Raw genomic sequence first — 27,305 nt, forward strand, 5'->3', positions numbered from 1 at the left:
AAAACAAAAATAAAAAAATGAAAAAAACAGACTACAACTACAAAACACCATAAATTACACCAAAATTTAACATGTATATAGCTGACTTTCAGTACTGTGTTCTTACTCTGGTTACCGACCTGGCCTAATCGATCCAAGACGGGGGGGTCGGGGTTGTTTTGATATTGGGGGGAAGGGGAGGTAGGGAGGGAATGGGATCTACGTGAACTGTATTTCTAGAATATGAAACGATTGGAGATTGGGCATGGGGATTGTGGCGTCTGATTTTTTTTTTTTTGATTTTGATATCTGTCAAGCAAACTCAAACTGAGCAAGTAATTTCGGGATGGACGCAAGCATTTGCATCATCGCTCTATTAGCCTGTTACGTACGTCCCTATGACTCGTCATGCGAGATTAATTAAGAATCTAAAGACCTGAAAACTATAGACGGCCGGTCATTAGACAGCACACCAAACACACACACACACACATATATATATATCTAAGAGAGAGAGAGAGAGACAGAGGTCCATCCACACACGACCCTCCGCATAGCCCATATATCCATGTAGCAAAAACAATAATCTCCATTGGGGATATACCATAGTATCATACTCTCACACAACTACCTACCCATCCGTCTCAGTTTCATCCATCTCCACCAACCCACTAATCACTATCCTATCCTATCCATCCATCAATTACAAGAAAACGAGACAACAAAGGAAACAATAGCACACGGACCAGGTACAGGAAAGTTAAAAAAGAAACAAAAACCCATACATACATAACATTAACTACTCTGACAAAGGCAGGAGACACGACACCTAGCCGTACATATATTATTACTTAATAGGCACAACGCAGAAGAAGGAAAAGAAAGAAAAGAAAAGAAAACGAAGGAAGAGCTGACGTAGACGTGTCGGCATGCATGACGTAAGATGAGAAGCAGCAGCAGGTGGTAAGTTAGCTGGGGCTTCCTTAAGCAGGCTCTTGTCGTAGCCAGTAGCGGGGGGTAGATACTGCGCGTATTCTAACAGGTAACATTTGGGGGGAAAGGCAACAGGCATATAGACATATGTGCGGTGAACAGTGTAAAAACAGAAAACGGAACATATGGGAATGCGAAGATCCAGCCGGGAGTCGCGTTGGCGTTCATCACACCCACGGAAGAAAAAAAATATATAAAAAAAAGGTCCGATACTGTGGTGGATTTGCATCTCATGCCAACACGAGGTGGTGGGAAACGACGAAAGAAAGGAAAGGGAAAATAAAAGGAAAAAAGAAGAGAATTGCGAAGCGGGGTATTGGAAAATTGTAATTGTAATTATGTGGGGGAAGAGGATAAGGTTTTAAAACGGAAACAGAGAAGAAACGAAAAAAAAAAAAAAAAAGCGATTTAAAAGGAATAATAAATAAAATGTGTAATTAAAAAGGAAATACGATTCTCTCGGTCTTCCAGCGGGAACTGGTTGCGTTAAACGGGCTAAAAAGAGTATGAGGGGGTCATCGCTGACCGGCATGGTTTAAAAAGGAAGATAACAGTTAAAAGAGAAAAACAATAGCAATAACGTGGCTCCATGTACTAATCAAGTCAAACAGCTGGACAGGTAATACACGCATCCGGCAATCGAGTGACAAAATAATATATAACCGTGTATCACAAAGGGAATAGATAGACAGGAGGGTAAGAGAGAGAGTTAACGTGAGGATGAGACCGGCTACCGGAACCGGTATGATTTATGAGCTAAGGGGGATGTTGGGATGTGGCCGCCGGCGCCGCCTGCTAAGGGGTCCCGAATCCGGCCCCCTCGCATCGGGGTCTGTGTGCAATATATACATATGTAGACAGGCGGAAGACTTTGGCGGTCCAAGCCGACGCATTTGGTATGGAGCCAATGGGTGCAGGATTCGCTGGTGAGGAGGTTAGTTTTAAAAAAAAAAAAAAAAAAAAAAAAAAAAAAAAAAAAAAAAAAAAAAAAAGGAGGAAGTATTATATGGAGGAAGACAGTAAACATACCACTGAATCATCAGATGCCCGCCATTATCCATCGAGTTACAAACACATCTAGTCCCATTGCTAGGATTGCTTTGGCGCTCGGTGGTAGGCGTTGCAAAATCAGGATCCGTCATTGTCGTCGGCGAGCTGATCTCTCTGCGGCGGGAATCGAATTGACTACGGAACTCTGGCGGGGATGATCGTAATGTTCTCAGAGCATGCGAGGAGCGTGTCTTTTGGTTATAGAGGGGTGCGGGCTGCCTAGCCTGTTGTCTATTCCGTCCCTTCAACACTTGCTTCAGTGCATGTTGTGCGTCGCCTGTATCGTCGTCCGACATCCAGCCGTCTTTCTGGGTGGGATATTGCGGTAGCCTCCCACTTCCACGGGAAGAACTTGTCCACGGAGAATGTCGTCCTGAGTGTGGAGATGCAATGGTTGATGAATAGGAAGAGCTCTTAGATTGTGGGCGCGAGGTGGAATGGGCACGCAAAACGTCGCGCTGCCGTGGAGTTGATTCAGGGTGTATATTAAAAGAAGGGTTCGTACTGTGAGAAACTGGAAAATCGGATTCATCTGAGGACTCAGTCTCACTCTCGGTGGACAACTCATCCACATCCATCCCTGGCCGGCGAGCATTAAAGGACGTTGGCGGCTCAGGTACTACTGCCATTTCAGTTTTAGCTCGTCCATCTTTCCCGATTTTTAAAACCACTGACTCAACAGGGGCGTGTAAGGCAGCCGACGAACTCGGGCAATGAAAGGAGGGCGTCTGTGTTTTCAACGGTGACAGACGCCCTTTGGCAGGGGTCTTTCTTACACCACTACCAGAAGCGCCAGGGCCAGAGGACGAATGTGCGCTTGCATGACGGCTATGCGGCTGGGTAGAATGACTTGAGTTCCGCCTAGAAAGTAGTTGCGAAGATCGTGACTGACGTAGGGCATCCGCAGCTTCATCAGGGGCTTCGGCTTTACGGCGAGCTAGACTCTTAGCACGTTTCAATTCTTTTAGTCTTTTCTCGCGCTTGGACTCTTCGGTCTGATGATGATAGGGTTGGCGAGTTTCAAGTCGGGGCTGCATATCTTGCGGTAATGTCGGCTCTGAAAACCCAAATCTCCGTGCAGGAGAGCTCAAGAACATGGCGGGGTCCTCATCTCGTACAGTGGGGAGACGGGGGGATGTCGAGAAAGAGGTAGGATAAAGGTTAGAGTCTATATGCTCCATTGAGTGTGTATGAAAAGCGTGAGGATCGCTGAAATGTCCTAACCCGGACGGTGCTTGCATGGTATGGAATTGAGGAACCTGGAGAGAATCACTTTGCAATTGACCCTGATCAAAGGTATCATTAAAGTTGTTCGTTGTTTGGTTCGGTCCAAATGGGTCTCCAAAATTGTTCGATATATCTAGCGAGTCAGCCGGAAACTGCGTGTCCTGGTCCCATAAGAGCCTGTTTTGCGGAAAGAAAGGTGAGTCTGCAGAAGAGCCTGCAGCCATCTGGAACAGGTTCGGAGATTGGCCGTCAAACAAATTAGCAGAGATTCCAACGACGCGGCTTGGAGTCTCCAGGTGACTAGAATCAGGAGGACCCATTGTATTATCATTATTAGCATTGGCCCTCAGCTCTGGATGTGTATTCCCGGGGTTGATGTTGTTTCTGTCCTGCATCTTTCTCCTGCCTGTGCTCGTCGGGGGAGGGGTTTGCATCGAGGCTGCTGAGCGTTTTGCGGAGTCAATTGTGTCCTGATCACCATCATTTCCTTGATCTTCCGCTGCTTTCTTCCCAGATCTGCAGCTGCTGCCCTGTTTCGTACACCCGTGCGTTTTACTACCTCTAACAGTTCCAGAAAGAGAAGTCCGTTCCAGTTGCGGGGAGAGGTTCAGAGCAAACGAGGCCGAGGGGTCGAGGAGGGTTGAATCCCGATCAGCTAAGCCATGAAGATAGTTGTGATTGGAGGGGGTGGACAGTCCAAGTCGCTGGGGGGTTTTGAGAAATTCAGGGCTGGAAGCATAAGGATCTGCGGTGTTCCAGGTGACTCGAGGGTCGTAGAAGCTGGATTCTAGCTTTGGGGTTTGGAAGGCCGACTCGCCAAAGGCAGCAGACGTCGGGGTTCTTTTTGGGGTCTGAGGGTCGCCATTGGAGTAGTTGAAACTGTCGTCCGTGTACATGTACAGGTGCCCAAGCAAGTGTCAGCATAAATTGCAATTTTTAAGGTTACAAGATATATTATTATTAGCTAGGTACAGAGTAGAGTAGTCTTGCAAGCCTTATTGGGCGGACAATTGGCGAGCGATAAAGCAGCGAGCAAGCCAACATTTTTTTTTTCTTTATTTTATTTATTTATCCGGCCATTCAATGGCTGCCAAAATAGAACAGAAAGAACGAAAAAGAAAAAGAAAAAGAGACGAGACTGACCTATGGATCGGGCGGTCCCAGCTCATATCAGCGGAATGTTTGTAGGAGCAAACATGGGAGTTGACGAGCCACCCAGCCAGCAAAGATTCCCCCCAAAGCGGTGTGAGCGAGTGAGTCTGTTGAAGATCTGGATGCAGCTGTCGGGTGGGGGGTGGGTGGGAGGAGGAGGGATTTTAAATCAACGGGATTATATATGGAAATATTTATGATTTATGTTTCGAGGGGAATGTCGTAGAGGTTATAAACCCCGGGTCGAAACTGGGCAGGGTCGAAACTGGGCAGAGACGGGGGAAGGGAAAGATGTTTGTTTTCAGCTAGGCGTGGGATGGAGTTGAAGCGGTCTAAATAAGAGCAAAGCAAGGAGCTCTCTCTAGTGGTGAAGCAGAATCGGAGGTTTTTCGAGCAGGCAGCAGGGCCCAGAACGGGGAGCTAAATAAGCAGACGGCGGGAGAGAGGATGCTGTACGGAGCGGAGGAGAGGTGGCGCAGAGATGAAAGAGAGAAATGTAGGTAGGGTAGGAGAGATCAGAGCGCGTCCCCTCATGGAATTGAACAAGGCAGCAGAGCAGAGGAAGTTATTCTCGACAGTTGGTGGGAGTGGAGTGGTGGAGTTGGTTGGGAGAAGAGAAAGAGTGAAGTTGAAGTTGAAGTTGAAGTTGAAGTTGAGGTTGAGGTTGAGGTTGAGAAATGAAGTTGGATGAAAAGAGGTTTGCTGTATTTAAACTTATTAACGTTAACTATAATAAATAACTAACTTAATAAATAGTTAACTTAATATTTAAATATAGGGAAAGAGGAAAAAAGACCACACAACTCACTCAGGAACAGAACCAGAACAGCAGCAGAACTGGAACAGGGAACCGGAACTGGAACAGGAACCGGAACCGGAACAGGAAAAGGAACAGGAACAGGAAAAGGCTGGATGGATACATTTAACTCTGTTTAAATAACTTAACTCTAGTTTTAATATAACTATAACAGAGGGGGGGGTAGGTAACAATGCATCTATCTGATTGACCAATGTATGTACTACAGTAGTTACAGTATTTTTCCTTTTTCTTTTGGTGTTTCTCCAGATGTAAATCATGCTTAAAAGAATAAAATAAAAATATAATAAAAATATAATCTAATATAATGAAATAATATAATAAAAATATAATAAAAATATAATATAATATAATATAATCCCATTCTATTTCTTCTTCTGCATTTTTTTACTTTTTTACTTATAATATATTTTTAACCTTTTCTTTATTATTTGGATATTTCCTATTCGGACCATCGCGGGACGGACAGAGGGAGAAAAAAAACCGAGGGAAAATTATGACCGGATTAACTTAGTTATTAAGAATAATGTTAGAGTTATTTATTAAACTCCAACCCAATTCTCTCTACCTACCCTACCTACAACTAACATTGACTGGCTTATATTATTATTATGATTATTATTATTATTGCGATGCTTCACAGTGGTTAATCATGGATCTTCTACATGAGATGAGTATTCGACAGGATCAAATCTTGAAAATCCTTTGGATCTTACTTAGTTACTAATTAGCACGCTCATGTTAAGCATTAACTAGTTAACCACGGAGAACCAGTTAGACATAAACTATTTAGTTTATTAGTTAGTTAGCTACCAAAAAACCCGAGGGGGAAACAGGATGTGGGAATGTAATCATATAATCCGGGGGGGGTGGGAATTGTAATCATAAATGAAAAAATAAAAAGACCCTGGAAAAACAGGGAACACGGAAGACGCCACAGGCTGCAGTCTCTGTCTGCTGTCTGCAGGCACCGCCATCAGTTATACACAGGAAGATCAAATAAAAGAAGAAGAGAAAGGGGGTAGGGGGGAAGGGGAGGGGGGTTAAAGAAGATGGATTGGGAGGATTTATCAGCCTGAGAATACCCCGCGATATAAGACTATATTATATATATATATATATATATATATTATTATATATATATATATATATGTCATGTATATAAAGAAGAAGAGCTCTCTGATTTCGCTTCCGGTCTGTTCCTGAGGCTGAAACAAAAACACCCGACCCCGATCTTATCTACCAAAAGCCAAAAAAAGAAAAAAGAAAAAAAAAAAAGAAAAAAGAAAAAAGAAAGAAAGAAAGAAAAAAAGAAAGAAAGAAAAGAAAGAAAAGAAGCAATCCCCTGTATGATGTACGCAGATGTACGCAGTGTACACCATGTATCCCCCGCCCCCTTGTATACCCCCGCCGCAAATGCCATGAAGACGGGCAAAGGACTTGCCATTATGGGCTGGGATCTTGGATCCTGGAGCCTTGGAGCATCTCAGCCCTTTCTCTCGCTGCGTTCGAGCCCCGGGGATAAATTGGACGTTGCAAGTGCAGAGGTGGCCCAGCCCAGGCTCTGCCCACCAGGAGTGACTTAGTCAACCAGCCGTAACTAGGCACGGGATGTCTGAGTTCGTTTCGAAGAAACCGAGATTTTCTGTTCATGGGTGAATAGATAACTATAGGTAGGTGGCAATCTTCAAAGCTCTATTTTTTCCCTTACATCCAAGCTAACTCCAGCTGTATACGCAGTAGTTCTGTTATTTTCAGTCAGAATACTGTATATACAGCAGCCAAGACACAACTCAACTAGTTAACTACCCGCTAGCTAGTTAACTTATCTTTGTTTGGTTTATTAATCATAGTTATTAGTTAACCCCCCTCGTACCTCGCCGAAGCTTGCCACATTATACTCCTTCCATCGGCCTCAGAGGGAGCTGGATAGAGGAACAAGACTACCAACCAGTAGTTATATCATCAGTACAATATATAGGGTAAGAGGGGCGAGGGACTAAATCGAACCCGGGGATCAGATCAGGTCTTCTCTCTCATTGATTCATTGATCGACCCGGAGAGAAGAGACAAGAGAGAAGTGGTTTGTAGTAGTTTCCCCCCCCTTCGCCCTTCCCCCTTTCCCCCTTTCCCCCTTTCCCCCTTTCCACCCGCAAGAATACAGAGAACAGAGAACACAGACATACAGACATACATACATTCATCCATCCAGAAATAAACAATAAACAATATAGTTAAGTAGTTAACTTAGTTATCTGACTGACCTTTGTGTCATGCTTACCAAATGAAGCTACGTGGCCGCTAGCACACAGGCCAAAGTGATCGACACCAATCATATGTCAGCATTCATAACTACTGCACACACACCACACACACACTGCAACTAGGCTACTTTGGTCATTGGTTCCCGATCAGGAAAAAGCAAAACAATTCCTGATCTTTAATTCTGATGATTAGTAGTATCGTATCTTGACGAAATAAAATCTCATGTTCTTCATTATTGGTGGTGAGTGAAATCCCTTTTCAGTGCCCCCGAAAAACAGAATTTACGTAGGAAAAAAAATAAAAAATAAAAAATAAAAAAAAATAAGAACATTGGAAGTTTGAACAGTGGTGGTGTGGTGTGTTGTGTTGTGCAACTTCCTCATGCAAGCTTACATCCAGAGTTAATTGGAACGATTTAAGTTAAGATAAAGGGATAAAAAGGGATAAAAGCACTTTCAAGGTCATGTATCCACCGAATAAGATGAGTCTGAAAAAGGTAAAAAAAAAAAAATTAAAATTTACAGTGCGTGGTGTGCAACACATTTATTTGCTTGGCCAACTCAAGCCCTTGAACCTCAGCTGTAAGCTCTCATCTCCGAGACCGTTTTCAGTGAGAAAACCATATAGTCTACTAAGGTTATGAAATGGACATTCCCAAGAAAGGCTGTGAAGCTCATTTCCCTGCACGTATTAAGGAACGATAACGTATCCCTCCCCTTTTTTTTTTTTGGCTTTTGGTAGATGAGATGAATCTCAAACTCCACTGCGGGGAGAGATCCTCTCGGGGATTTGGCTGTTGGGTTAATTTAGAAAACTAATAAGGAAGGAAAGTAAAAATGATACAAGAAGAAGATCAAAAGACTGAAAATATATCGAATTAAGATCTTCAGAATCCATTTTGCAAAATAAAATAAAGATTAGACTGACTCAATGACGGTTTAAGTTCTTGGCGGCGTTTTGGCTTAACTAGCCGCCCGCCTAAATTTAGTGAACATAAGCGCCAGCCTTGAGATGCCATTTCGCATCTTCACGACAGATTATTATTAGTTACTGATTGGCAGATAGGACAACAACACAGAGCCAGCGAAGTACGAAGAATGAAATAGACTTGGTGTGCGAATGTCTTACACATTCACATCCTTCGCCAAAAATGCCATGATACGTACAAATCTAGCAGCCAATGGCCCAGTATTCTACCCTTTCCATCCGATAACCACACTTGCCTCTGCTATGGTGGACGCCGAAACACAAGCACAGGACATTACATTCACAAAACAAACTCCCCATCATGGCCTCAGAGACGACGCGGGGTAAGAGGAAACGTCCTTCATCACGACCCCAGAGACGAAACCCTGGAAACAGTACCGCCGCATCGAAACTGGCTAGAAAGAAACAGCGCGTCTCCAATTCTGACTTAGCTGGAGGAGGAACTGGGACCCGTCTACCCCGGGAGCTGCGCAGAGCGCTAGAGAAGCAGAATGCTGCCAAAGAAAAGCTTGGGGATTCGTCGTTGGAAGCTGTACGTGAACCTGATGACAAATGTAGTGAGAGGACCTCGAATGCTGATCTGATATTTCTGATTGATGATCCCCATTGATATCCAGATCCGCACAGAATCTGAAGGGCCCCCGCCTGACTACGTCTTTGTCCCGAAGGGAGACGTCTACATCACACGCAACTGCCGCAGCCTCTCCCACGAGGCAAAACAGACCGTGTATACAGTCTATGTAAGTATCACCCCCCTACTAAGTCAAGAAAAAATAAATATAAAAATAAATAAAAATAAAAAGACCCCTACTCTTGCCCCTGACACTAAACTATATCCTAGAACCCAAAAACCCAGCGCACCCTCGGCCTCTACATCCCCTCTCAAATCCACGACACCGTAACCAAAGCCGCCGCCAACACCCTCCCCGCTCGCGCCCGCGCCGTCGCCCAAAAGGACGCACGCGACACCTCGAAAGCCCGCGCACTGCTCCGCGCCCAATTCCCCGCCATGCCCGCCGAGACGCTGGAGACGGTGCTGGGCCACGCGTTTCTGAAGGGCTCGCGGCGCGTGGGGAGGAGTGGGAAGGTGGCCAGCGAGGAGGTTAAGGTTGGCTTGGCGGTTGATGCGCATATTCGGCATGTGCATACGGAGTATGAGAGGTTGTTGCGGGATGGGGTGGAGAGGGAGGAGGCGCGGGAGAGGGTGTGGGGCGCTGTGAGAAGGGTTAGGGAGCTTTGGGAGGGGAAGCGGGAGGTGGAGGTGGAGGCTGCTTCGAAGAGTGGTGCGATGAAGAAACCGAGGGCGAGGGCGAGGGCCAGGGCGGGAGGGAGGGTCGGGTGAGTGATGACCATAGATTGTCTTGACCTGTCTGAATCTTCGTTCGCCATGCCCGGGATATTTACCATAACACCCCGAAATCTCCGTAACTGGCTGAGGATATGGGGACCTCGCACCAGCGTCTACTTACGGCCTTGCTATTCAGCCACCTCTATTGAATTTGGGCACCAAGAAGGTTTGATGGAATGTATATCAGCAAGAACTAGAATTGGGAGCCTGGATGTAGGGTAAATTGCACCACTGTGAGGCGACAAGTGCAGGTCTACTGGTTAGATTTTTCATACATGTTAAGTGATTGGACATTTTGCAGTAGATAGATAGCTGGTCGAAAATCGCTACTTAGCGATTCTCCCTTGGGTAGCTACGACCGCATCTTAAAGCCCTAGAAGACCAATATTAGAGGATGTCTCACAAGCACTCTGTACTGTGTCTGAATTCTCTCATCCGCGAAATATCCAGCCTCGCCCGTATAACTCAGTTAACAACGAAATTTCCAGAATGGAAAATGAAAGAAGGAGGCAAAAGAGCACGCTTTGAGTGTTGATATTAAGTTACATAGCATAATGAATATATCGTTGATAACCTAGTTAGTAGTGAACTGAAAGTCTTCAGCTCTGATAAAGGCATTCCTGGTATCATACGTTATTATTAAATAGGAATACGTGACATGTATCGTTAGTGGAGAGGAGTGACCAATTTGCGGGAAAAAAATAAAATAAAAAAATAAAAAAAAAATAAAAATAAGAAAAGGGATGAAACCCTAAGCTCAGACAAAGTCGAAAAGAAGCCCCTCCAATTCAACCGCTTGGCCTCTGAAAGAAAGGCGGAATTCGTAGGGGATGAAAATATGTAGCAAAAGCAACCATCACTCCTAATAATCCAACCCCCTCCCTCCGCTCATCGCCGAAACATGCGTGCCATGAAACCCGAACCCAATGGGCCCAGCAACCTCCGCTCTGCCAACCTCCTTCAAATTCTTCGCGTCAAGAACAAGCAAATACGACTTCCCCTTCAGCCCATCCAATACGACGGACAACAGCACGCCGTCATCCTCATCAAACACGTCAGCATCCACTTCCTTTTCCACTTCCCCTACCGCGTCTTCACTGTCATTTTCACTCCCGCTTTCGCCCTCCTGTCTTGGAATTATCCGTCTCGGCACGAATATCGGCTCGCCCGGGTTCTGGCCCCATTCTTTCCAATGGATGGTTTGCTTGGTCTCCGTGTCGACCTTGACAAGGCCGTCGAGGAAGCTCGATTTGCCCGAGTCCGTGACACCGTAGACGTAGCGATGACGGCGCGTGACGTAGTGTGGGTTTAGGGTGGGGAGTTCGGGGGTGTTAGCAGCCTCGTTTTTGAAGTCTAGGATGGCGCGCTTGGGTTTGGATGCTTTTGATGGCGTAGGCGTTGATGAGGATGGTGACGGCACTGGGACTGATGGGAGGCGGAACCGTTTGTAGATGGCGCGGGAGGCCGGGTCTATTCCTGCTGCGTATTTGGCGGCGTTGGGGGAAGTGGAGACGATGTTTGAGAGGTAGAAGCGTTTGATTATGTCGAGGTTGTTGTAAGTGGTTAGGTCTGCGACGATGTCGATGTCCCCACTGCCATCAGGCGACGGCTCCTCGTACGCGTTGACCGTGTGGAAGCAGAAGAATGGGTCGCTTTTATAGGTAGCTACGAGGCCCCTGCCACCCTGATCGGTAGGGCGGCGGTCGATGACATACCAAGTGGATTTCTTGGAGGGGTCGTAGTCGGCAATGGCGTCGACAATGTTCTTGTGCCAGAGAATTGCCAGGCCACCTGCGGTAAAGTAGGAGTTCCAGACGCAGAGAATAACGTAGTGTTCTGTGAGGAAGAGGGAATGCAGGTACGCGGCGCGTGCATTGGTGAGAGTTGCCAGGACGGAGGTTTTGCCCGTGGCGGCTGAGACGTGGAAGATGCGATAGATTGGGCACTTGCCCAGTTCCAGGTTGAAATTGTAGACATCGCCTGTGGCCGGGTCTGACTTGGCGTGGGCGGCGGATATGGGGCCTTTTAAGGCGGGGTGAAGGACTTGCTGTGAGGCTAAGCCGATGGGTTCTAGAGTTTCAGGGTCTAGGGTTTGAAAGACCGCGGCGTCTGTCTTGTTGGTTAATGTGTGTATGCCAGAGGCATGTCCAGAGGTCTTCTGTGTAGTCGTGCTGCTGCCGAGGCCAGGGAAATTGACCGATAGGGTAATGGACATGGATTGCTGATCTGCTCCAGGTGTCTTTGGCGGCGCAGGTCGAAACAGAGACATAGCCTTCTGGAAATAGCTGGTGCAGGGGTCATATTTAGCGGCGAATGACATCTCATTGCCTTTGCCGGTCTTCCTAATCCTCTCGATCAATCCGTCGCAGCAGCTTCTGGAGTTATAGAAAACGCGGACCGAAGGATGCGTTGCATCTGGTGGCAGAATTTGGAATCTATGGACCACAGCCAGTCCATCGAACCAGTGGGCTACCTTAAAGGTTTGCCTTTGGTCCGTTTCTATTTCACTGCGTCCTGTGCCGGTGCGGTATAGAACTCCCGCTGCCCATGCAGGTATGTCTCCAGTGACCTTGAGCTCAACCGGGGTTCTTTCTTCGTATGTAGAGTTGAACTACTTTCAGTTAGTGATAGACACAAATACTAACTAACTCCCACAAACGCTCAGCCTTGATAGTGGACCGGGGACGGGGAGTTTTGAGAGTAAAATACATACGCCCTGATGGTTGGGCCAGTCATTGGATGACTTGGTTGAAGTATCCACGGCGCCCATGGTATGAGCGGTAGTAATCTGAGTGAGGCGCTTTCTAGAAGAAACTACCTGTCGCAGGGAACTCGTCATAAGACGGTGCTTCAAAGTGGTGAACTGTATAATTGAATAGGATGCAGAATTTTATGAAGATTCTTTAACGCTGAGCGAGAGCAACTAGAACAAAAGCAAAATCTCCGAGTTACGTTAAACGATGTTCGACAGAGATAGTTATTGGAAAGAAAAAAAACAGCAGCAATTAAAATCAACAATTTCCCTGACTGAGCAAGAAAGGAATTCAAGAGGCACCGGCTCTCTTGAAGTTTTATATTTAACTACCCCATTTTGCAAAGTCCGCTTCAATTGCTGTAGCTAGCAAAGCACGGCTCGCCCACCTTGCTGGCTAGAAGCAAAATGTGAAACGGAAGGATTGGACAGACCGAATCCAACGAGCCCAGTGAGATACGTCCGTAGACGAACACAGCCAAAAGGAATCGTGTAGAAAACGCCTTGTCGGCCATGTGGTTGAACGTCTGACCAGAATGAGGGTTCAAGCTGACACTAGGACTAGAGGGTCCAGTCGATGCTCAGGAAATGCCGAACAACCTCCCTACCCACCCGCCCGCCGGCTAGCAGCCAGTTGGAGCTTTGATTCTTGAAGGAACGGATTTCGGCAAAGAGAACCTCTCATTAGCTTAAACAGCATGATCTTCATCGCTAGGCTTTTCCAGTTCTTGGGTTGCGTGTCATTCGGCAAACCGCTTGGCAGCTCCGGAGTGTCTACCATGAAAGGAGAAAAGTTTGGCGAGTTAGGGTGGGCGTGGGGCCGAAGCGTCAGCGTGACGGGCGCCCGTCATGATTCGACATTATTGACAACATGGTGAAGACTTGGAGACGTCAGGTCATATGAATAATGAGCGGCAGAGGCCCGTGGCTGGTGGCGTTACCAACAGACTCTCGTGAATCGCAGCATAGACCTTCTGCTCTTAGAGAAGGTTTGGCGGAGGTTTGGCGCGTGAAACGGTCAATGGGACAATTGGTCCCGGGCCGGCGGATTCGTTTGATGTGTGGAGTTGGAAATAGAAATAACCGAACAATTGAATCGCTTGATTGAGGCTTTTTTAGCTTTCTCGCGAATTAGTTCGCTGGCTTTCTCAACAGCGTGGGAAATCCAATCCTGCCGAGGTCCAGCATTTCTTTCGTCCGTAACGATACGGGCAGGTGTGACTTATATCACCGGTCTTGGGACCAGATATATGTTCAGAAATCCATTATCCACAGTAAATGGTGTCGCGACAGGAAGTGTGGTGGGATTCTTCAGCAAAACCCATATGAGAATCGCTGATGCCTGATGCTGGTCCATTAGCAATGCACCCCAGATCCAAGGGTTCGCTTCGTATTTTATTTACCCTGCGAGTAAAGGGCGGAGGACTCATCCCTCTAGCCTAGCTCAGCCGTTGAAGGATGATCTACAGAGCGCTCCTCATGAAGTCAAATCCATCACGAACATGAACAAACTGTTCGAATCCTCCAGGCCGCGCAGCGAACAAAGAAATGCATATACGCCCACTCGAAGCAGCGGACATCCCGGATGTCGCTACAATTGTGGCCGATGCGATGCTTCATGATGAAGTCTGGGCCTATCTCGCTCCAAACCGGGTGAAGTACTATTCCGAATACCGGGCTAATTTCCTGCTACGAACGAGGATACGGTTCTCGTCGCCTGGATGGGTCCTGTATGTGGCTGCCACCGACCCCGAAGATGAGATAGGGACAGAACAGGGTCAGGCGCATTGCCAGGGCAGTGGACGAGGAGGGAAAGTTGTGGGCTACTGCGCCTGGAAACGCGTCGGTGACTCTCCAGCTGCCAGGAGATGGAAGGAGGAAAAAGAAAGTCGCGGGTGGTGTTCGTAAATACTCTTCCATATACATGCATGCGCATATGCTCCATCTCACTCACCACGGCATTGTTCTAAACATGCCAATCCACAGGGTTAGAGAGACGCCTGCTGAACATACAGCTACGATACGCCGACATCTTCAACCAAAACAGAGCAATCGATAATTCCAGGATGCAGACTTACGTTTCAGTAACGGCCGGCAACTTTCCGTCAGACATTTTCCCGGAACTTTGGTACGTGGGCATTCTCGCAATTCACCCCAGCTATCAACGGAGGGGGGTTGGGAAGATGCTGGTGCAGTGGGGGATTGAGCACGGGAAGGCGGAGAATGTACCCGTGGGGCTAGAGCCTAGTCTCATGGGGAGAGGCCTATATAAGAAACTAGGATTCCGCGACCTGGGAAAGGTGGAGTTCATGGGAAGCGAATGGGTGGCCATGATGCTATGGGAGCCGCGGGGACTGAGCGCTGAGGAGAGCTGGTTTGAAAGGGCGACGGAGGTGGAGCGGAAGAAGGAGGAGGAGAAGGAGAAAGAAAAGAACAAGAGAATAGCCCTTGAAGCAGATGATATTATATCGACATTGCGTGCCCCGCTGTGTAAAACCTAGATATACACAGAGTATGTAGATATATGTAGTTATGTATGTATATATAATAGACATCTTGAAGTAGATTTCTCAAAACGGCAATTTGGATGTCTTGGCATCAGAGATATATTTCCCGCCGCAAAAACTCGACTTCGGTCACTCAACATCATTATTGAACCCCTCGTTGATGAACAACTTCCCCCGCATTTTGGCCTCATCGAGGTTCCATTTAGCTACTATACAGACTAGCACGCGAATTCCGTATATATTCCTTCTATCACGCAGCTCTCAATCCTTCTCCTCCCACAACAGCCAGCGGTTGCGATCTGCGGCAGTCGCACGCGTAGTCATGGGTCGAGAAATCCCAGACGAAGAAGAATTCCCCCGCAAACGCGTGAAAATCTCAAACGATGCGGATTCCAATTCTCCAATTGCCCCTGTTTCTGCATTGCAGTCTCCCGCCGCATTGGACAGTAAGGATGTCCAGGCGCTGAAAGAGGCGGAGGTCGGCATCACCGATTTTGTCAGCCCGCATCTCCCTGGTTTTTCGGGCATATTGAAGAAAAGGTATACCTTCAATTTCGAATTCCCTCTGCAACAAAAACTTGTAATCAACTCTTACATGAGGAGCGCTAATTGGTTCGTCTTGTTAATTTGCAGGTATACTGACTTCCTGGTCAATGAAATTCTCCCATCAGGCAAGGTTCTGCACTTAGAAAATCTCGATCTGCCCCAGTCTTTCAAAACTGCCACTGCTAGTTCAGAGCCTCCAAAACCCACCACCGCTGCATCTGAAAACACTCAGAACAAAGAAGCTGCTAGAGGAACAGAGGATGGCAAGAAAGAGACTGTGGGAACAGGCGCTCCAGAGGCAACTGCTCCGGAGAAACCCACATTTGAGGTGAGGATATGTAAATTCAAATTAAAGTTCCTGTTATCGCAAAATATTTAACATTCCTACTCTCTAGCTATCGGATGAGGACAGGAAACTCCTTGAAGAATATTTCGGCACCGAAACCGCTCAGCAAATCATTCTCTTACACAGTCGCGCTCTCTCCCAACCCACGGCCAAAGCAAGTGATATTGGCCGTGTAAAGTCGGATGTAATTACAGACAAGGACCTCCGTACAAAAATACACCAAGCTATCCGTCGCATATTCGCCTCTCGCCTAGAATCGACTACGGACAACGATGGCGCCATGGTAATAACTGCGATTCCCGTATCGCGCAAGGGTGTCCAGTCGCGTGGCGGTAGGGGTGGAAGGGATCCCCTCCGGGGGAAATTGGGTTGGAGCGAGTTAGGCGGGGAGCACTTGCATTTCACTATCTACAAGGAGAACAAGGATACCATGGAAGTCGTGACGTTTCTAGCTCGTCAGATGAAAATGAATGCAAAGCAGTTCGGATTTGCTGGGACCAAGGATAGACGTGGGGTAACCGTCCAGCGTGCCAGTGCCTATCGCATATATGCGGACCGATTGCTGAACGTTGGCAAATCGCTGCGGAACGCAGCCGTTGGTGACTTCGAGTACCGCACAAATCGCCTTGAACTTGGCGACTTGAACGGGAACGAATTTATAATCACTCTTCGCGACTGTCAATTTCCCTTTGACCTGAAAGAAGAGGGGTTGCCCAATGCAGTTTCAAAGGCTACTAAGATTGTATCCCAGTCTCTTCGAGACCTTCGGGAACGGGGTTACTTCAACTACTACGGCCTGCAGCGTTTTGGGACTTTCTCCACCCGGACTGATACTGTGGGACTGAAGATGCTGCAGGGTGACTTCAAGGGTGCCTGCGAGTGCATATTACATTTTAATCCACAGGCCCTCGCAGCGTCACAGTCCCAGACACAAGCCAATGCACAGGGGTCGAAAACGCTCATCAGCGCCGACGACATCGCGCGCGCAGAGGGGATTCACATCTTTCAGACAACCGGGAAATCCAACCCAGCACTTGATAAGCTCCCTCGCAAATTTTCCGCCGAGTCTAATATCATCAGACACCTGGGCCGTAATAAAAATGACTATTTTGGTGCGCTGGGAACCATCCCGCGCGGCCTCCGTCTTATGTACGTTCACGCATACCAATCACTTGTGTGGAATTTTGCGGCGAGCCATCGCTGGCGGTTGTACGGCGATAAGGTAGTCGCCGGCGACCTCGTGCTCATCAACGACTTCAAAGAAAAAGACGGGGTGGGTGCAGCTGCTGTAGTTGAAGAATTTGATGCAGATGGTGACGTGGTCGTGCTACCTGACGCGGGCGATGGTGCCAACGCGGCCGACGAGATGTTCGAGCGTGCGCGGGCCTTGACTGCGGAAGAGGCTGCTAGTGGGAGATATACCATTTTCGACATCGTCTTGCCGCTGCCGGGCTTTGACATCTTGTATCCGGACAACGAGATGACAACCTTCTACAAGCAGTTCATGGGTAGTGAGCGGGGCGGTAAGCTAGACCCCTTCGATATGCGAAGGAGCTGGAAGGATATCAGTTTGAGCGGTGGGTATCGGAAGCTGCTTAGCAAACCTGGTGAGGCGTATTCGTTCGAGGTGAAGGCGTATACGAAGGATGATGAGCAGTTTGTACAGACGGATCTTGATCGGCTTAAGGAGTCTTGGAATGGCCACGAAGAGATTGCAGGACCAGCAGACAAAGAGGCTGCTGATAAATTGGCAGTGATTATAAAATTACAGTTGGGATCTAGCCAGTATGCGACCATGGCTCTACGCGAGTTGATGAAAGATGGCGGCGTCAAGACCTACAAGCCCGATTTCGGAGGAAGATAAGCATGGAAAATCGATAGGTAGATGGTATGTTAGTTTATATATATATATATATATATATAGACAGCGCGCGCTGAGAATGCTGCTGATATTTATTTCCCCACATCTAACATTTGATCATTTATACATTCACTAATGAGCAAGTGTTGATGAAACTACATATGATATTAAGATATATACATACATTGTTAATGTATTTTTCTGCATATATGTCGCGTGTTTCAAGGTGCTGCTTCTATTGACATTCAGGCCGGAGTTTCAGGGGTAACTGTTTCATTCACTTTGTCGAGACTCTATTGTTTATTGGCCTTCTGGTGAATAAACAAAAGAAATATTAAACTGAAACTTCTGTCTTCATTTTCCAAGGTTCTTCAGAGATCGATCCTCTTTGTATGTTCATACTTTATCCGTTTTCCAAAACACCTCATCTACGTTAGCCTTCTGCAGCCTCAGCTCTCTGAAGTAAAGCCATAACACCGCATCTCTAACGCGATACATACAAAGCCCTTTTTTGTTACCACTCACTGCCTTGCATTTTCTCTCAAAAACAAGCTTCAAGGCATAGACAGCCAAGTCAAACAATAGATCGAGCGGGAGGATGCTCTCATCGATCATCACCTTCCGCATCATCGGCCTAGCCACTCTTGTGCGGGCTCATATGCAACTATATAACCCACCACCCTTCGGGGCTGCCAACAACCCGCACGTAACCACTCCACCGGACCCCTACCTCGACTATCCCTATAACTGCTGCGGCCGCAGCACTCCCTTCCCCTGCAAGGGCTATCTCGATCACTTGGACACCCCACAAGGCCAGCCCGTTGCATCCTGGCCAGCGGGATCCGTGCAAAACTTCAGTCTCACAGGCTCAGGGAACCACTACGGCGGCTCATGCCAGGTAGGATTCAGCACCGACAAGGGCGCGACGTGGAAAGTAGTGAAGAGTTTGGAAGGCAATTGCCCGCACCGGCATGGCGGGACGGACCCGACGAAGCAGACGTTTGACTTTAGAGTTCCCGGGGATACGCCTGTTGGCGTGCAGGTGTTCGCGTGGACATGGATTAACCGGGAGCGGGAATTTAATATGCTTTGTGCAGCTGTGGAGATTACCGGGGCGGCGGGGGAACAGCCGGCTGTTGCGACGGTGCGTTCAGACTGGGGGAATAGTAACGAGCACAGCCGTCGGGATGCAGGCGAATGTGTATGCACATGTGGCGGCGGTTGTGCATCTGGCAATTCTACCGCCAACAGCAGCGCCAACAATAGTAGCACAGCAACCGGACCGGAAACAGTGTCTTTTAACGAACGCCCGAGCTTCCTGTTCGCGAATCTAGATAACGGGTGCCAGACGCCCGAGACGGATTTCGAGCTCAAGTATCCGAATCCCGGACCCGATGTGGCGGAAGGTGACGGTGAGTATGAGCTGAAGTTGCCAGAGCCGGTGGATAAGTGTTAACTAGTTGGTTGTGTGGTGTTGGTTGTTGGTTGGTTCACTGTGGGCTTTTTGGGAGGAGGGGTGGTGTTTCGGATTTTATTTGCTGGATATTGTTCATTCAGATTCTCTTTGATGTCCCTGCCTTTGCTTCTTGTGGATGCGGCTTTTCCCCAATGATTAATGTGTTCACGAGTTCATGCCTAAACGTGTATATGTAGGTAGACTTGAAGGCGATATGCAGCGATTTCATAGCTCGATTTAAGATGTTTAAGGAGCACTCACTCGGTATTTAACATGCGCTGCTCCATTTAATAGCGATGAAAAAGGTGAAAATTGGTTCTAGACACCAAAGGAGGAGATAAAGAACATCACTTCATTAACGGAATTCCACTTGATTAACATAGCTTGCAGCTAACCTATGGATTTGCAAAGTTGATATTAAGCAGATTATATTGTGCAACTTATTCTTGAATCTTACATCAAAGAAAGGCAATTTGACAAAATGTTTGAATCTGTTGAAACCTGGAAATCCCCGAGGGCATATATCGTCAAGATAATAGAGCTGACTTCAAAATGATCTGAACTGCCACTGAAATACGGACCCCCTGGCGGCTTTCGTGGTAACCAAAAATCAACTCTGGGGAAGTAGGAGCGCCTGAAAGTGACTCGCGTGAATCTAGTTAAGCGGGTGAATGGAATCACATATCAAAATCCAAGAGTACACACTCCTGCACCTGCTGAGATTCCACATCGCGAATGGCTTTTGGTAGTTCGTCGAAAGGCCGCTTTTTGTACGCGGCGGTCACAAGTTTCTAAATTATGGCGTTTGAAAAAAGAGGTATTGTTAGCTAGCTGTCTGGTTGATACACTGGGAAGGATAAAAAGAGAAAAAGCAGGATGAAGTGGCCTTACCTTTGCTACTAACCTGAGGACTTTGTTTGTATAGTATATGGTCGCCAAAATCATATTGTACATGTACGGAGGGGGTTCGTCGTCATCACGTTGCGTCGCGAGGTAAACCCCCGAGCCTCCATGGGTTATCGACTTCAACAGACAGGTTCACTGTTAGCAACAGCCACTAATAAACTGCATATTTGAACGACGGTCACTTACAAAGATGAACTGGGACAGTCACGGGGCCGCCACGCTTAGGTACCGCGTAGATGATTGTCCATCTTTGAGCCATGTGCGTGCAAGGAATACGACTTATACTGGTCGTCAACGCCAATTAGCTCCAAGATTTTGTTGTTCTGTTCTGATCCCTTAGCCACGAAGTACTTGACCCCCATTTTGAGACACAAGTCTTTCTGGCTATGGTCAGCGAATACAATAGGTCTTAATCCCTTGGCATTCGCGATTTGGGCGGCCAGGATCTTTTGGGCGATAGTGCCGGTAGCGATTAAAGCCCAATCTCCTTTGGAGTAGCCCGACCTGTGCAAGGCTTCGTATATCGGACCGCCGCAGCACATTAAGCACTTTAAATCATTTCAGTCCAGAGCTTCATGGGTAAACGTTATGGTGGAATGCGAGCGAGGACAGAGTTACTTACTGCGGCAGTTTCGTCGGACACCCCATCTGGAATCCAGATTATGGAGCTCCCGGGGAGAGTTATGTACTGCTGAAATGTGCCTGTGGATACAGAACAAACGTTAATCTCCGGGTATCTTTGTTAAAATTAAAGTGAAAATGAATAGAAGACACCTACCTGGCACATCTATTCCAGTTAGAAGAATAGATTCGCGTCGTTTACTCCGATCATTTGTACCCCAGTAGTTATATCGCCAGAGGAGGCCGATTCCCACCCGGGCTCCAAGTTTGATACCCTTCAAGTGAGACCCAATCTTTACCACCACACCGACACCTTCGTGTCCTGCCGACTCCACGCCATTGTCAGCGTTGTGGACCAAGGCAGCCCTCCCCTTCAGGCAATGGATATCGCCGGAGCAGACACGGAACAATTTGATCTTGACTAAGACTTCGTCCGCTCCTACGAAGATTAAAACATAGACAGGTAAGCATAAGTCAGGTTTCCTTTCCCTGATACATGTACATTACACTAAAGGGCAACGCACCTGGCTCAGGAACTTTCACGTCCTTGATCTCGATGGAGTAGTTTTCACCTCGGTTAACAACAACTCCAGCTTTGCAAGTTTCTGGGATCACGAACTGCGGTGTTGTCGGCTCGGAAACCTCCATTTCACCTTTATTATTTTCCAACTCCTCCGCGGCCGAAAGGTTGCAATTGGTTGTTGTCATTTCTGCTTCTGTTTCAAGGCTGACGCCTGGGTTAGGAAGACGTTGCACCTTTTGCATCTCAACAGAGGAATCATCAACTCTAGAGTTGTAGGCCGCTGGGATCTCATGGTCCCCTGTTGTCAGTGGAGATAATTTTATATTTTTCATGGCTCGTTCTAGGTTTTCGATTGATGAACGCCTGCGTTTTTGGGCTGTCATTTTTTGGTTACCTTTTACTGGAGGGTATATTGGAGGGCCACGTAAATGTATATGGATATGTATACAGATTTCGCTGGGAGCAGGTAAGAGGAAGCTTGATGTCAGAGAACAAGACCCCCACCAATAAAGGCGCTCCGCCGTGGTTTATATAGGGACAAAAAAGGTGAAACGATAGCGTTCCGGCTTGACCCACCAGAGTAAAACCAAGTGTAGTCAAGGCTGCCTTGACTACACTTTTATTAACGTATTGACTGGTGTTTCAGCAAGCTCTGACATTGTAAGGCCTTGATGTAAGAAGAGTATTCTTCCGGTACATAATTTGGAAAAAGTGAGGCTCAAACGGGAATCCAAAGGAAAATACATTATGCCAAAAAAGAATTTATCCTTTTTTGGCGGCTATATGGCTCTGAAGAGACTTAGTCTCCGGCAAGATCCTATACAATGCTGGGATGCCAGGATAACGACAGAGGCAGTTACCGAGTCAAAGCAGTTGAGGGAGATTGATAAGAACCAGGGAAAACCCAGCACAATACAAGCACCCCGTCTGCCCGTCCATTGCCAAACAAATTTGAAGATTTGTCAGTAGTTACACAAATGAATAGAAAAGGGCAAAGGCTATGAAGGAGGTACGTCTATCTGAAAGAAATAACCTCAAGTTGATAAAAAGTAACTAGGGCTAGCGGCTGTCACATGACCACGACCACTTGTTGATTAGTAAGTCAGTTAAGCTAGTTAGTTAGGTTAACTGTGTTGGGGGTCCCGCGGTTGGTCGGCCCTTCTACCAGCAGTGCGCTGGTGGTGATTGAGCTCTTTTGCCCCAGTAGCCTACAGGTTATGAGACCGTTGAGCGTGAGCCCCGCTGTGGTCAACATGCATGGGTTTGATCCCAGAATGGACTTAAAAATTCCTAACAAATACCCTGGACATTTTAACAGTGCCAAGAGACATCCCAGGAGTGTGCCCTAGAAGTCCCTTTGAGCCCTAGGACTGAGTGGTCCAGTCCATTATTAAAAAGGAGCCATTGTGGGGAGGCCACTGAAGGGAGCCACTGAGGGGAAGTACTGTACTCTGTGATAGCTGGTCCGAGGGGGGGTGTTGGGGGTCCCGCGGTTGGTCGGCCCTTCTACCAGCGCACTGCTGGTAGAAGGGCCGATCAACTCCCGGGACCCCCCAACATTAACTAACGTTAACTAGTTAGTTAGTTAGCTAATCAGCGGGACTAACTTAACTAACTAGTTACACGTTAACCTACCTACGCTGCGTAGGTAACGTTAAGGACAGACTAAGAAGGACGGCGGATGGATGGCTGAGATCAAGCGCGCTACATTATTAATCCATGACAGGCGGACGCTCGAAATGCTGCGCGCGCATACGACGGCGGAGGATGGGATATGGCGTCAGGTAGAATGATGCCAACGCATGCTGGAATTGCGCACAATGCATCCCGATACCGCCACCATCTGCATATATACCGATGGAGTCTTCTGCGTCAGAGTATTGCACTGGAAAACGAGACTGGGGGAATGAGGATAACCCGCAACCCGACTCGAAGAGACAAAGAAATCATCCGTTTTGCGATCAGACGGAGATACAGAACGTCGGACGTGGCAAAGGATCCGATGCTTTGAAGAGTGCGTCTGATTTAACTCTTATGTGGGTTGGCAAGGACAAATATGGACGCCCGAAGCTGGTATCAGAGCACACTCTAGGGACACGCGACTGGCGAAGTTAGTACCTGCGGGTTATGCGCATTTATTACTCCTTGACATGACGTCTTTTAAAAGTTAGCATTTGGCGCTGACATATACTTATCAGTGGGAGACCCGAACATGAAGACTTGCTATGTCTGCAAACTGGAAAATAATCTCTTTGGGTGCAAAACATGCATGCGTTCATCCCATGCCATTTGTCTGGTTCCGCCACGGAGAGACTCAGACGTGCCGTCTCCATTCCATTGCCCGGTCTGTGTTGAGAAAAACTGGCATACTAATCCCCCAACACACATCATCCCATTATCCGCCGCCTCTTCACCGAGGAAAAGCGAGTTCAGCCCAAAGCCTTCATGCCCGGCAGCCAGTGCCACGAGCCGTTATTCTGCAACTTGCGAAAGGTACACGGTATCGTGCGAGTCTGCCACCACTACCTCTACCACGGCTGTATCTTCGTCGAGAAGCGCAGACGAATGCATGAAGAACCTATGCACGTCTCAGGAAAGTGGACTAGATGCTCCCTACCAACACGGCCCTTACCAGTCTGCCACAGTACAAGACGCTGCGGACCACCGGCGCTCGGATTGCTCCGCGCTTTCGGCATCAGGAGGAGCGGCCCCCCGACGCTCAAGATACCAAACCGTCTCTAACGAAGTCGACGATGCGCTTTCGACGATATACCGCGAACTTGAGATGGGGGTGGAACTTCAGTCCCGAATGGGGGATCTGCAGGCGCGGGTCAGTTTACTGGAACAAGAATTGAATATTGCGAATGGACGGGTTGTCCTCTCTCGGCAGGAGGTTGCAGCAAAATACATGCCCGAGGTCAAATGCCTACAGAACCAGTTGTGCATGGAGCGGCAGGCCAATGCCCGGCTTGCGGAGGAGAACAACAGACTCAAAGTTCAGCTGGAAGAGCTGTCGAGGACTGATCGTTCGCGGGAGTTGGAGGAGTGGAAACGGAAGCTTCGTGATTTTATGAACGGCAGTGCCTGACCTCAACGACGACCTGGTGGTCCTGTGTGAAATACCATTTTGCTCATATCACTTATCAGTAGCTTTTGGCGTTGGGGTGTGTTTTTCATTGGGCTATAATTTTATATTTTTCTCCGTGGTATTTGGTGTTGGTGTTGCATTCTCATGTTTGTCCGGACAAAGTAGCAGCTTTTGGCAGGGAATTCTCTGTTTATCCACCACAACAGCGCACGTATTCCCTTAATGTGTATTTATTAAATCTACGAGAAGTTCTAATCGGCGAAGAATATATCTGATCTACATATGGATGGGAAATACTCCGTATACTACTGTTCTAGAACGTACAGTATTCCTTTGTGTTGAGCACTCTAAGGGCCTAGGCTTATCGCATGAGTCAGCATTCCCCCTCATATAATTTTTCCGCCCCTCACCAACTTTCACAAAAAATTTGCTTCCCTTTCTCTTCTTCGGAGTCAATCCCGCCAAAACCACTCCCAATTCTCGCTGTATATATATTTACAATGGCTACTCCAGCTGACGGGCCAGTCTCCGAGCCCCATATGGCTTTCGACACCATTTTGTGAGTTCTGCAATGCACGCAAATGTTATAGCGATGTGCTAACCGCCTGAACCCATCAGGGTCCTCGACTTTGGCTCGCAGTACTCGCACCTTATAACGAGGCGACTTCGCGAGCTTAACATCTACTCTGAGATGCTCCCATGTACTCAGAGGATTGCCGATCTGTCATGGAAGCCAAAGGGTATTATTATGTCGGGGAGTCCATACTCCGTCTATGCACCAGACGCCCCACATGTGGATCCAGGTAACCCTTTCCTGTGGCCCTGTCGTTGAGGAATTGTTGCTACAAAGCACGAACTGACATGGCCTACCTGCCTGCAGCTGTATTCGACCTAGGAGTCCCCGTCCTAGGCATCTGCTACGGTTTACAAATGATCGCGTGGAACCACGGCAAGAACGTCTCTGCCGGGGACAAGCGGGAGTACGGACATGCGAACCTGAATGTGGCACGTCATCCCAGCCAGTCGGCGCATATTGATAAATTGTTCGAGGGGCTTGAGGGAGACCTCGTGGTATGGATGTCGCATGGAGACAAACTATCTAAGTTGCCTGAGAATTTCGTCACCATCGCCACAACGGCCAATGCGCCTTTTGCTGGAATCTCGCACACGGAAAAACCCTTTTACGGCATTCAATTCCATCCAGAGCTTACGCACACACCTTGTGGAAAGGATATTCTTCGAAACTTCGCCGTTGGAATTGCGAAGGCGGCACAAAACTGGACCATGGGCGAATTTGTGAGCCAAGAAATCGACCGCATTAGAAAATTGGTCGGGGAGAAAGGCCAAGTCATCGGAGCTGTCAGTGGAGGTGTCGATTCTACAGTTGCCGCAAAGTTGATGCAAAAAGCAATTGGCAATCGATTCCATGCCGTTCTCGTCGACAATGGTGTGCTTCGTTTGAACGAGGCCGCAATCGTTAAGGAGACTCTAACCAAACACCTTGGCGTCAATCTCACTGTGGTTGATGCCAGTGAGAGGTTCCTTAGCAAGCTGAAGGGAATTACGGATGATCCCGAGAAGAAGAGAAAGGTCATCGGCAACACATTTATCGAAGTCTTCCAAGAAGAGGCCAAGAAGATCGCGGCGGCCGCGCAGGGATCACCCAATGAGGGTGAGATCGAATGGCTTCTTCAGGGTACCCTATATCCCGATGTCATTGAAAGTATTTCGTTCAAGGGGCCCAGCGCAACCATCAAAACTCACCACAATGTCGGTGGCCTTTTGGAAGGCATGCATTTGAAGCTCATCGAGCCCCTCCGCGAACTTTTCAAGGACGAAGTCCGTGAGTTGGGCAAGCAGCTTGGCATTCCAGAGGAGCTTGTCTGGCGCCATCCATTCCCCGGTCCTGGCATCGCCATTCGGATCCTTGGAGAAGTGACCCCAGTACGTGTCCTTGTTCATACTATTCTGTCGGTGGGAGATGATCTTTTGACTAATAAACTTCAACAGGAACAAGTCCGCATTGCCCGGGAGGCCGACCACATCTTCATTGAAGAGATCAAAGCAGCCGGGCTGTACCGGAAAATCAGCCAGGCATTTGCAGCCCTTTTGCCGGTCAAGGCAGTTGGCGTAATGGGAGACCAGCGAGTCCATGACCAAGTCATTGCTCTTCGGGCTGTGGAGACCACGGATTTCATGACCGCAGACTGGTATCCGTTTGACGGGGAGTTTTTAAAGACGGTCAGCAGGAGGATCGTGAATGAAGTGCAGGGAGTGTGCCGCGTCGTCTACGACAGTAAGTTTATGTTTTTACTTGGTTTTCCCATCTCGACCCCCGCTGTTCATGAAGATTGGGCATCTTACTTACTATTCACAGTCACGAGCAAACCCCCTGGAACGATTGAGATGGAGTAATTATTGATCTGGGACGAATAGTTAAGGCGTAACACTGGGTTCACAAATTACGAGAAAACCAAGCGCCTGGCAGTTACGTCTGTAATTGATATTTTTATGAGGGCACATCACAAAACAACGATAATGTTTAGCTTTCATGAAATTTACTTTCCCTTGGGGTTTTGCTTCTAAAAATAAAAACTGGGAGGATAGATGTAATTGGCGTTCTTGGGGTAACTTTTTTCAATTCTGTCTAGAAGGCAGAGCTGTTTCAACGGCGATATTTTTGCTATAGTTTAATATTGGAGAATGGAATTCTGGCGTGTTGAGAATAGCAGAAGAATGCTTGAACAACCTACACCTTGAAGAAATATACGGGGATAAGTTAGCTATGGTCGTTCTGGTTTCCTTCCCCCGGCTGGAAATACTAGGTATCATCCGCCTCACGTGATTTAATTTCCAGATCAGGCAAGTCATGTGGCTTGGC

General features: G+C 47.7%; 10 protein-coding genes across 11 annotated transcripts; 7 read left to right on the plus strand and 3 right to left on the minus strand.

Moving 5' to 3' along the window:
* Positions 1-264: 264 nt before the first annotated feature.
* Positions 265-5,383, minus strand: BDCG_04719 (PHD finger domain-containing protein). Its single transcript, XM_045420362.1, has 4 exons — positions 5,210-5,383; positions 4,393-5,141; positions 2,002-4,128; positions 265-1,895 (listed from the first exon to the last, which is right to left on the minus strand). Exons 2-4 carry the CDS (start codon positions 4,416-4,418, stop codon positions 1,703-1,705), a joined length of 2,346 nt encoding a protein of 781 aa, XP_045276486.1. The 5' UTR covers positions 4,419-5,141; positions 5,210-5,383; the 3' UTR covers positions 265-1,702.
* BDCG_04720 (uncharacterized protein) lies at positions 4,446-5,082 on the plus strand (the record flags this gene model as incomplete). Its single annotated transcript, XM_045420363.1, has 3 exons — positions 4,446-4,543; positions 4,767-4,897; positions 4,949-5,082. The coding sequence occupies 3 exons, from the start codon at positions 4,446-4,448 to the stop codon at positions 5,080-5,082; spliced, it is 363 nt and encodes a 120-aa protein (XP_045276487.1).
* A 2,955-nt stretch (positions 5,384-8,338) lies between the features above and the next one.
* Positions 8,339-10,442, plus strand: BDCG_04722 (uncharacterized protein). Its single transcript, XM_045420364.1, has 3 exons — positions 8,339-9,002; positions 9,088-9,210; positions 9,312-10,442. The coding sequence occupies exons 1-3, from the start codon at positions 8,772-8,774 to the stop codon at positions 9,810-9,812; spliced, it is 855 nt and encodes a 284-aa protein (XP_045276488.1). The 5' UTR covers positions 8,339-8,771; the 3' UTR covers positions 9,813-10,442.
* BDCG_04723 lies at positions 10,265-15,206 on the minus strand. 2 transcript variants are annotated; one of them, XM_045420365.1, is made up of 4 exons: positions 14,649-15,206; positions 13,974-14,536; positions 12,532-13,912; positions 10,265-12,429 (listed from the first exon to the last, which is right to left on the minus strand). In XM_045420365.1, exons 3-4 carry the CDS (start codon positions 12,655-12,657, stop codon positions 10,681-10,683), a joined length of 1,875 nt encoding a protein of 624 aa, XP_045280987.1. In that variant the 5' UTR covers positions 12,658-13,912; positions 13,974-14,536; positions 14,649-15,206; the 3' UTR covers positions 10,265-10,680. The 2 variants fall into 2 exon arrangements, with proteins under 2 accessions (XP_045280987.1, XP_045280988.1); XM_045420366.1 differs by having other exon boundaries at positions 10,448-12,429; positions 12,532-15,081.
* On the plus strand, positions 14,119-15,071 carry BDCG_04724 (uncharacterized protein; the record flags this gene model as incomplete). The annotated part of the gene is made up of 2 exons (XM_045420367.1): positions 14,119-14,470; positions 14,557-15,071. The coding sequence occupies 2 exons, from the start codon at positions 14,119-14,121 to the stop codon at positions 15,069-15,071; spliced, it is 867 nt and encodes a 288-aa protein (XP_045276489.1).
* Positions 15,207-15,399: 193 nt separating the features above from the next.
* On the plus strand, positions 15,400-17,833 carry BDCG_04725 (tRNA pseudouridine38/39 synthase; the record flags this gene model as incomplete). Its single annotated transcript, XM_045420368.1, has 3 exons — positions 15,400-15,617; positions 15,711-15,951; positions 16,019-17,833. 3 exons carry the CDS (start codon positions 15,400-15,402, stop codon positions 17,831-17,833), a joined length of 2,274 nt encoding a protein of 757 aa, XP_045276490.1.
* Positions 17,834-18,035: 202 nt separating this feature from the next.
* On the minus strand, positions 18,036-22,337 carry BDCG_04727 (uncharacterized protein). The gene is made up of 6 exons (XM_045420370.1): positions 21,338-22,337; positions 20,971-21,252; positions 20,815-20,894; positions 20,379-20,740; positions 20,178-20,309; positions 18,036-20,077 (listed from the first exon to the last, which is right to left on the minus strand). Exons 1-4 carry the CDS (start codon positions 21,717-21,719, stop codon positions 20,414-20,416), a joined length of 1,071 nt encoding a protein of 356 aa, XP_045276492.1. The 5' UTR covers positions 21,720-22,337; the 3' UTR covers positions 18,036-20,077; positions 20,178-20,309; positions 20,379-20,413.
* Positions 18,429-19,286, plus strand: BDCG_04726 (endoglucanase; the record flags this gene model as incomplete). The annotated part of the gene is made up of 1 exon (XM_045420369.1): positions 18,429-19,286. The coding sequence occupies one exon, from the start codon at positions 18,429-18,431 to the stop codon at positions 19,284-19,286; it is 858 nt and encodes a 285-aa protein (XP_045276491.1).
* A 505-nt stretch (positions 22,338-22,842) lies between the features above and the next one.
* BDCG_04728 (PHD domain-containing protein) lies at positions 22,843-24,728 on the plus strand. The gene is made up of 2 exons (XM_045420371.1): positions 22,843-23,446; positions 23,535-24,728. Exons 1-2 carry the CDS (start codon positions 23,194-23,196, stop codon positions 24,422-24,424), a joined length of 1,143 nt encoding a protein of 380 aa, XP_045276493.1. The 5' UTR covers positions 22,843-23,193; the 3' UTR covers positions 24,425-24,728.
* A 121-nt stretch (positions 24,729-24,849) lies between these two features.
* On the plus strand, positions 24,850-27,207 carry BDCG_04729 (GMP synthase). Its single transcript, XM_045420372.1, has 5 exons — positions 24,850-24,983; positions 25,043-25,227; positions 25,305-26,368; positions 26,435-26,720; positions 26,802-27,207. Exons 1-5 carry the CDS (start codon positions 24,925-24,927, stop codon positions 26,837-26,839), a joined length of 1,632 nt encoding a protein of 543 aa, XP_045276494.1. The 5' UTR covers positions 24,850-24,924; the 3' UTR covers positions 26,840-27,207.
* Positions 27,208-27,305: the final 98 nt, after the last annotated feature.

Source organism: Blastomyces dermatitidis (genome assembly GCF_000003525.1).
Source record: "Blastomyces dermatitidis ER-3 genomic scaffold supercont1.5, whole genome shotgun sequence".
Lineage (NCBI taxonomy): Eukaryota > Fungi > Ascomycota > Eurotiomycetes > Onygenales > Ajellomycetaceae > Blastomyces > Blastomyces dermatitidis.

Excerpts from the sequence above, each read along its gene's own strand:
- BDCG_04728 (XM_045420371.1), top strand. The coding sequence starts at position 23,194 with ATGGAGTCTTCTGCGTCAGAGTATTGCACTGGAAAACGAGACTGGGGG. Across the intron at positions 23,447-23,534 it reads AGGGACACGCGACTGGCGAA|TGGGAGACCCGAACATGAAG; the intron begins GTTAGTACCTGC and ends TATACTTATCAG.
- BDCG_04729 (XM_045420372.1), top strand. The coding sequence starts at position 24,925 with ATGGCTACTCCAGCTGACGGGCCAGTCTCCGAGCCCCATATGGCTTTC. Across the intron at positions 26,369-26,434 it reads TCCTTGGAGAAGTGACCCCA|GAACAAGTCCGCATTGCCCG; the intron begins GTACGTGTCCTT and ends AAACTTCAACAG. Across the intron at positions 26,721-26,801 it reads GTGCCGCGTCGTCTACGACA|TCACGAGCAAACCCCCTGGA; the intron begins GTAAGTTTATGT and ends TACTATTCACAG.
- BDCG_04722 (XM_045420364.1), top strand. The coding sequence starts at position 8,772 with ATGGCCTCAGAGACGACGCGGGGTAAGAGGAAACGTCCTTCATCACGA. Across the intron at positions 9,003-9,087 it reads GGGATTCGTCGTTGGAAGCT|ATCCGCACAGAATCTGAAGG; the intron begins GTACGTGAACCT and ends ATTGATATCCAG. Across the intron at positions 9,211-9,311 it reads AGACCGTGTATACAGTCTAT|AACCCAAAAACCCAGCGCAC; the intron begins GTAAGTATCACC and ends ACTATATCCTAG.
- BDCG_04719 (XM_045420362.1), bottom strand. The coding sequence starts at position 4,418 with ATGAGCTGGGACCGCCCGATCCATAG. Across the intron at positions 4,129-4,392 it reads TGGGACCGCCCGATCCATAG|TTTCAACTACTCCAATGGCG; the intron begins GTCAGTCTCGTC and ends CACGGACGACAG. Across the intron at positions 1,896-2,001 it reads GGGCATCTGATGATTCAGTG|CGAATCCTGCACCCATTGGC; the intron begins GTATGTTTACTG and ends CCTCCTCACCAG.
- BDCG_04727 (XM_045420370.1), bottom strand. The coding sequence starts at position 21,719 with ATGACAGCCCAAAAACGCAGGCGTTCATCAATCGAAAACCTAGAACGA. Across the intron at positions 21,253-21,337 it reads CGTGAAAGTTCCTGAGCCAG|GAGCGGACGAAGTCTTAGTC; the intron begins GTGCGTTGCCCT and ends TAATCTTCGTAG. Across the intron at positions 20,741-20,814 it reads TGTCCGACGAAACTGCCGCA|TGCTTAATGTGCTGCGGCGG; the intron begins GTAAGTAACTCT and ends AATGATTTAAAG.
- BDCG_04723 (XM_045420365.1), bottom strand. The coding sequence starts at position 12,657 with ATGACGAGTTCCCTGCGACAGGTAGTTTCTTCTAGAAAGCGCCTCACT. Across the intron at positions 12,430-12,531 it reads ACTGGCCCAACCATCAGGGC|TTCAACTCTACATACGAAGA; the intron begins GTATGTATTTTA and ends AACTGAAAGTAG.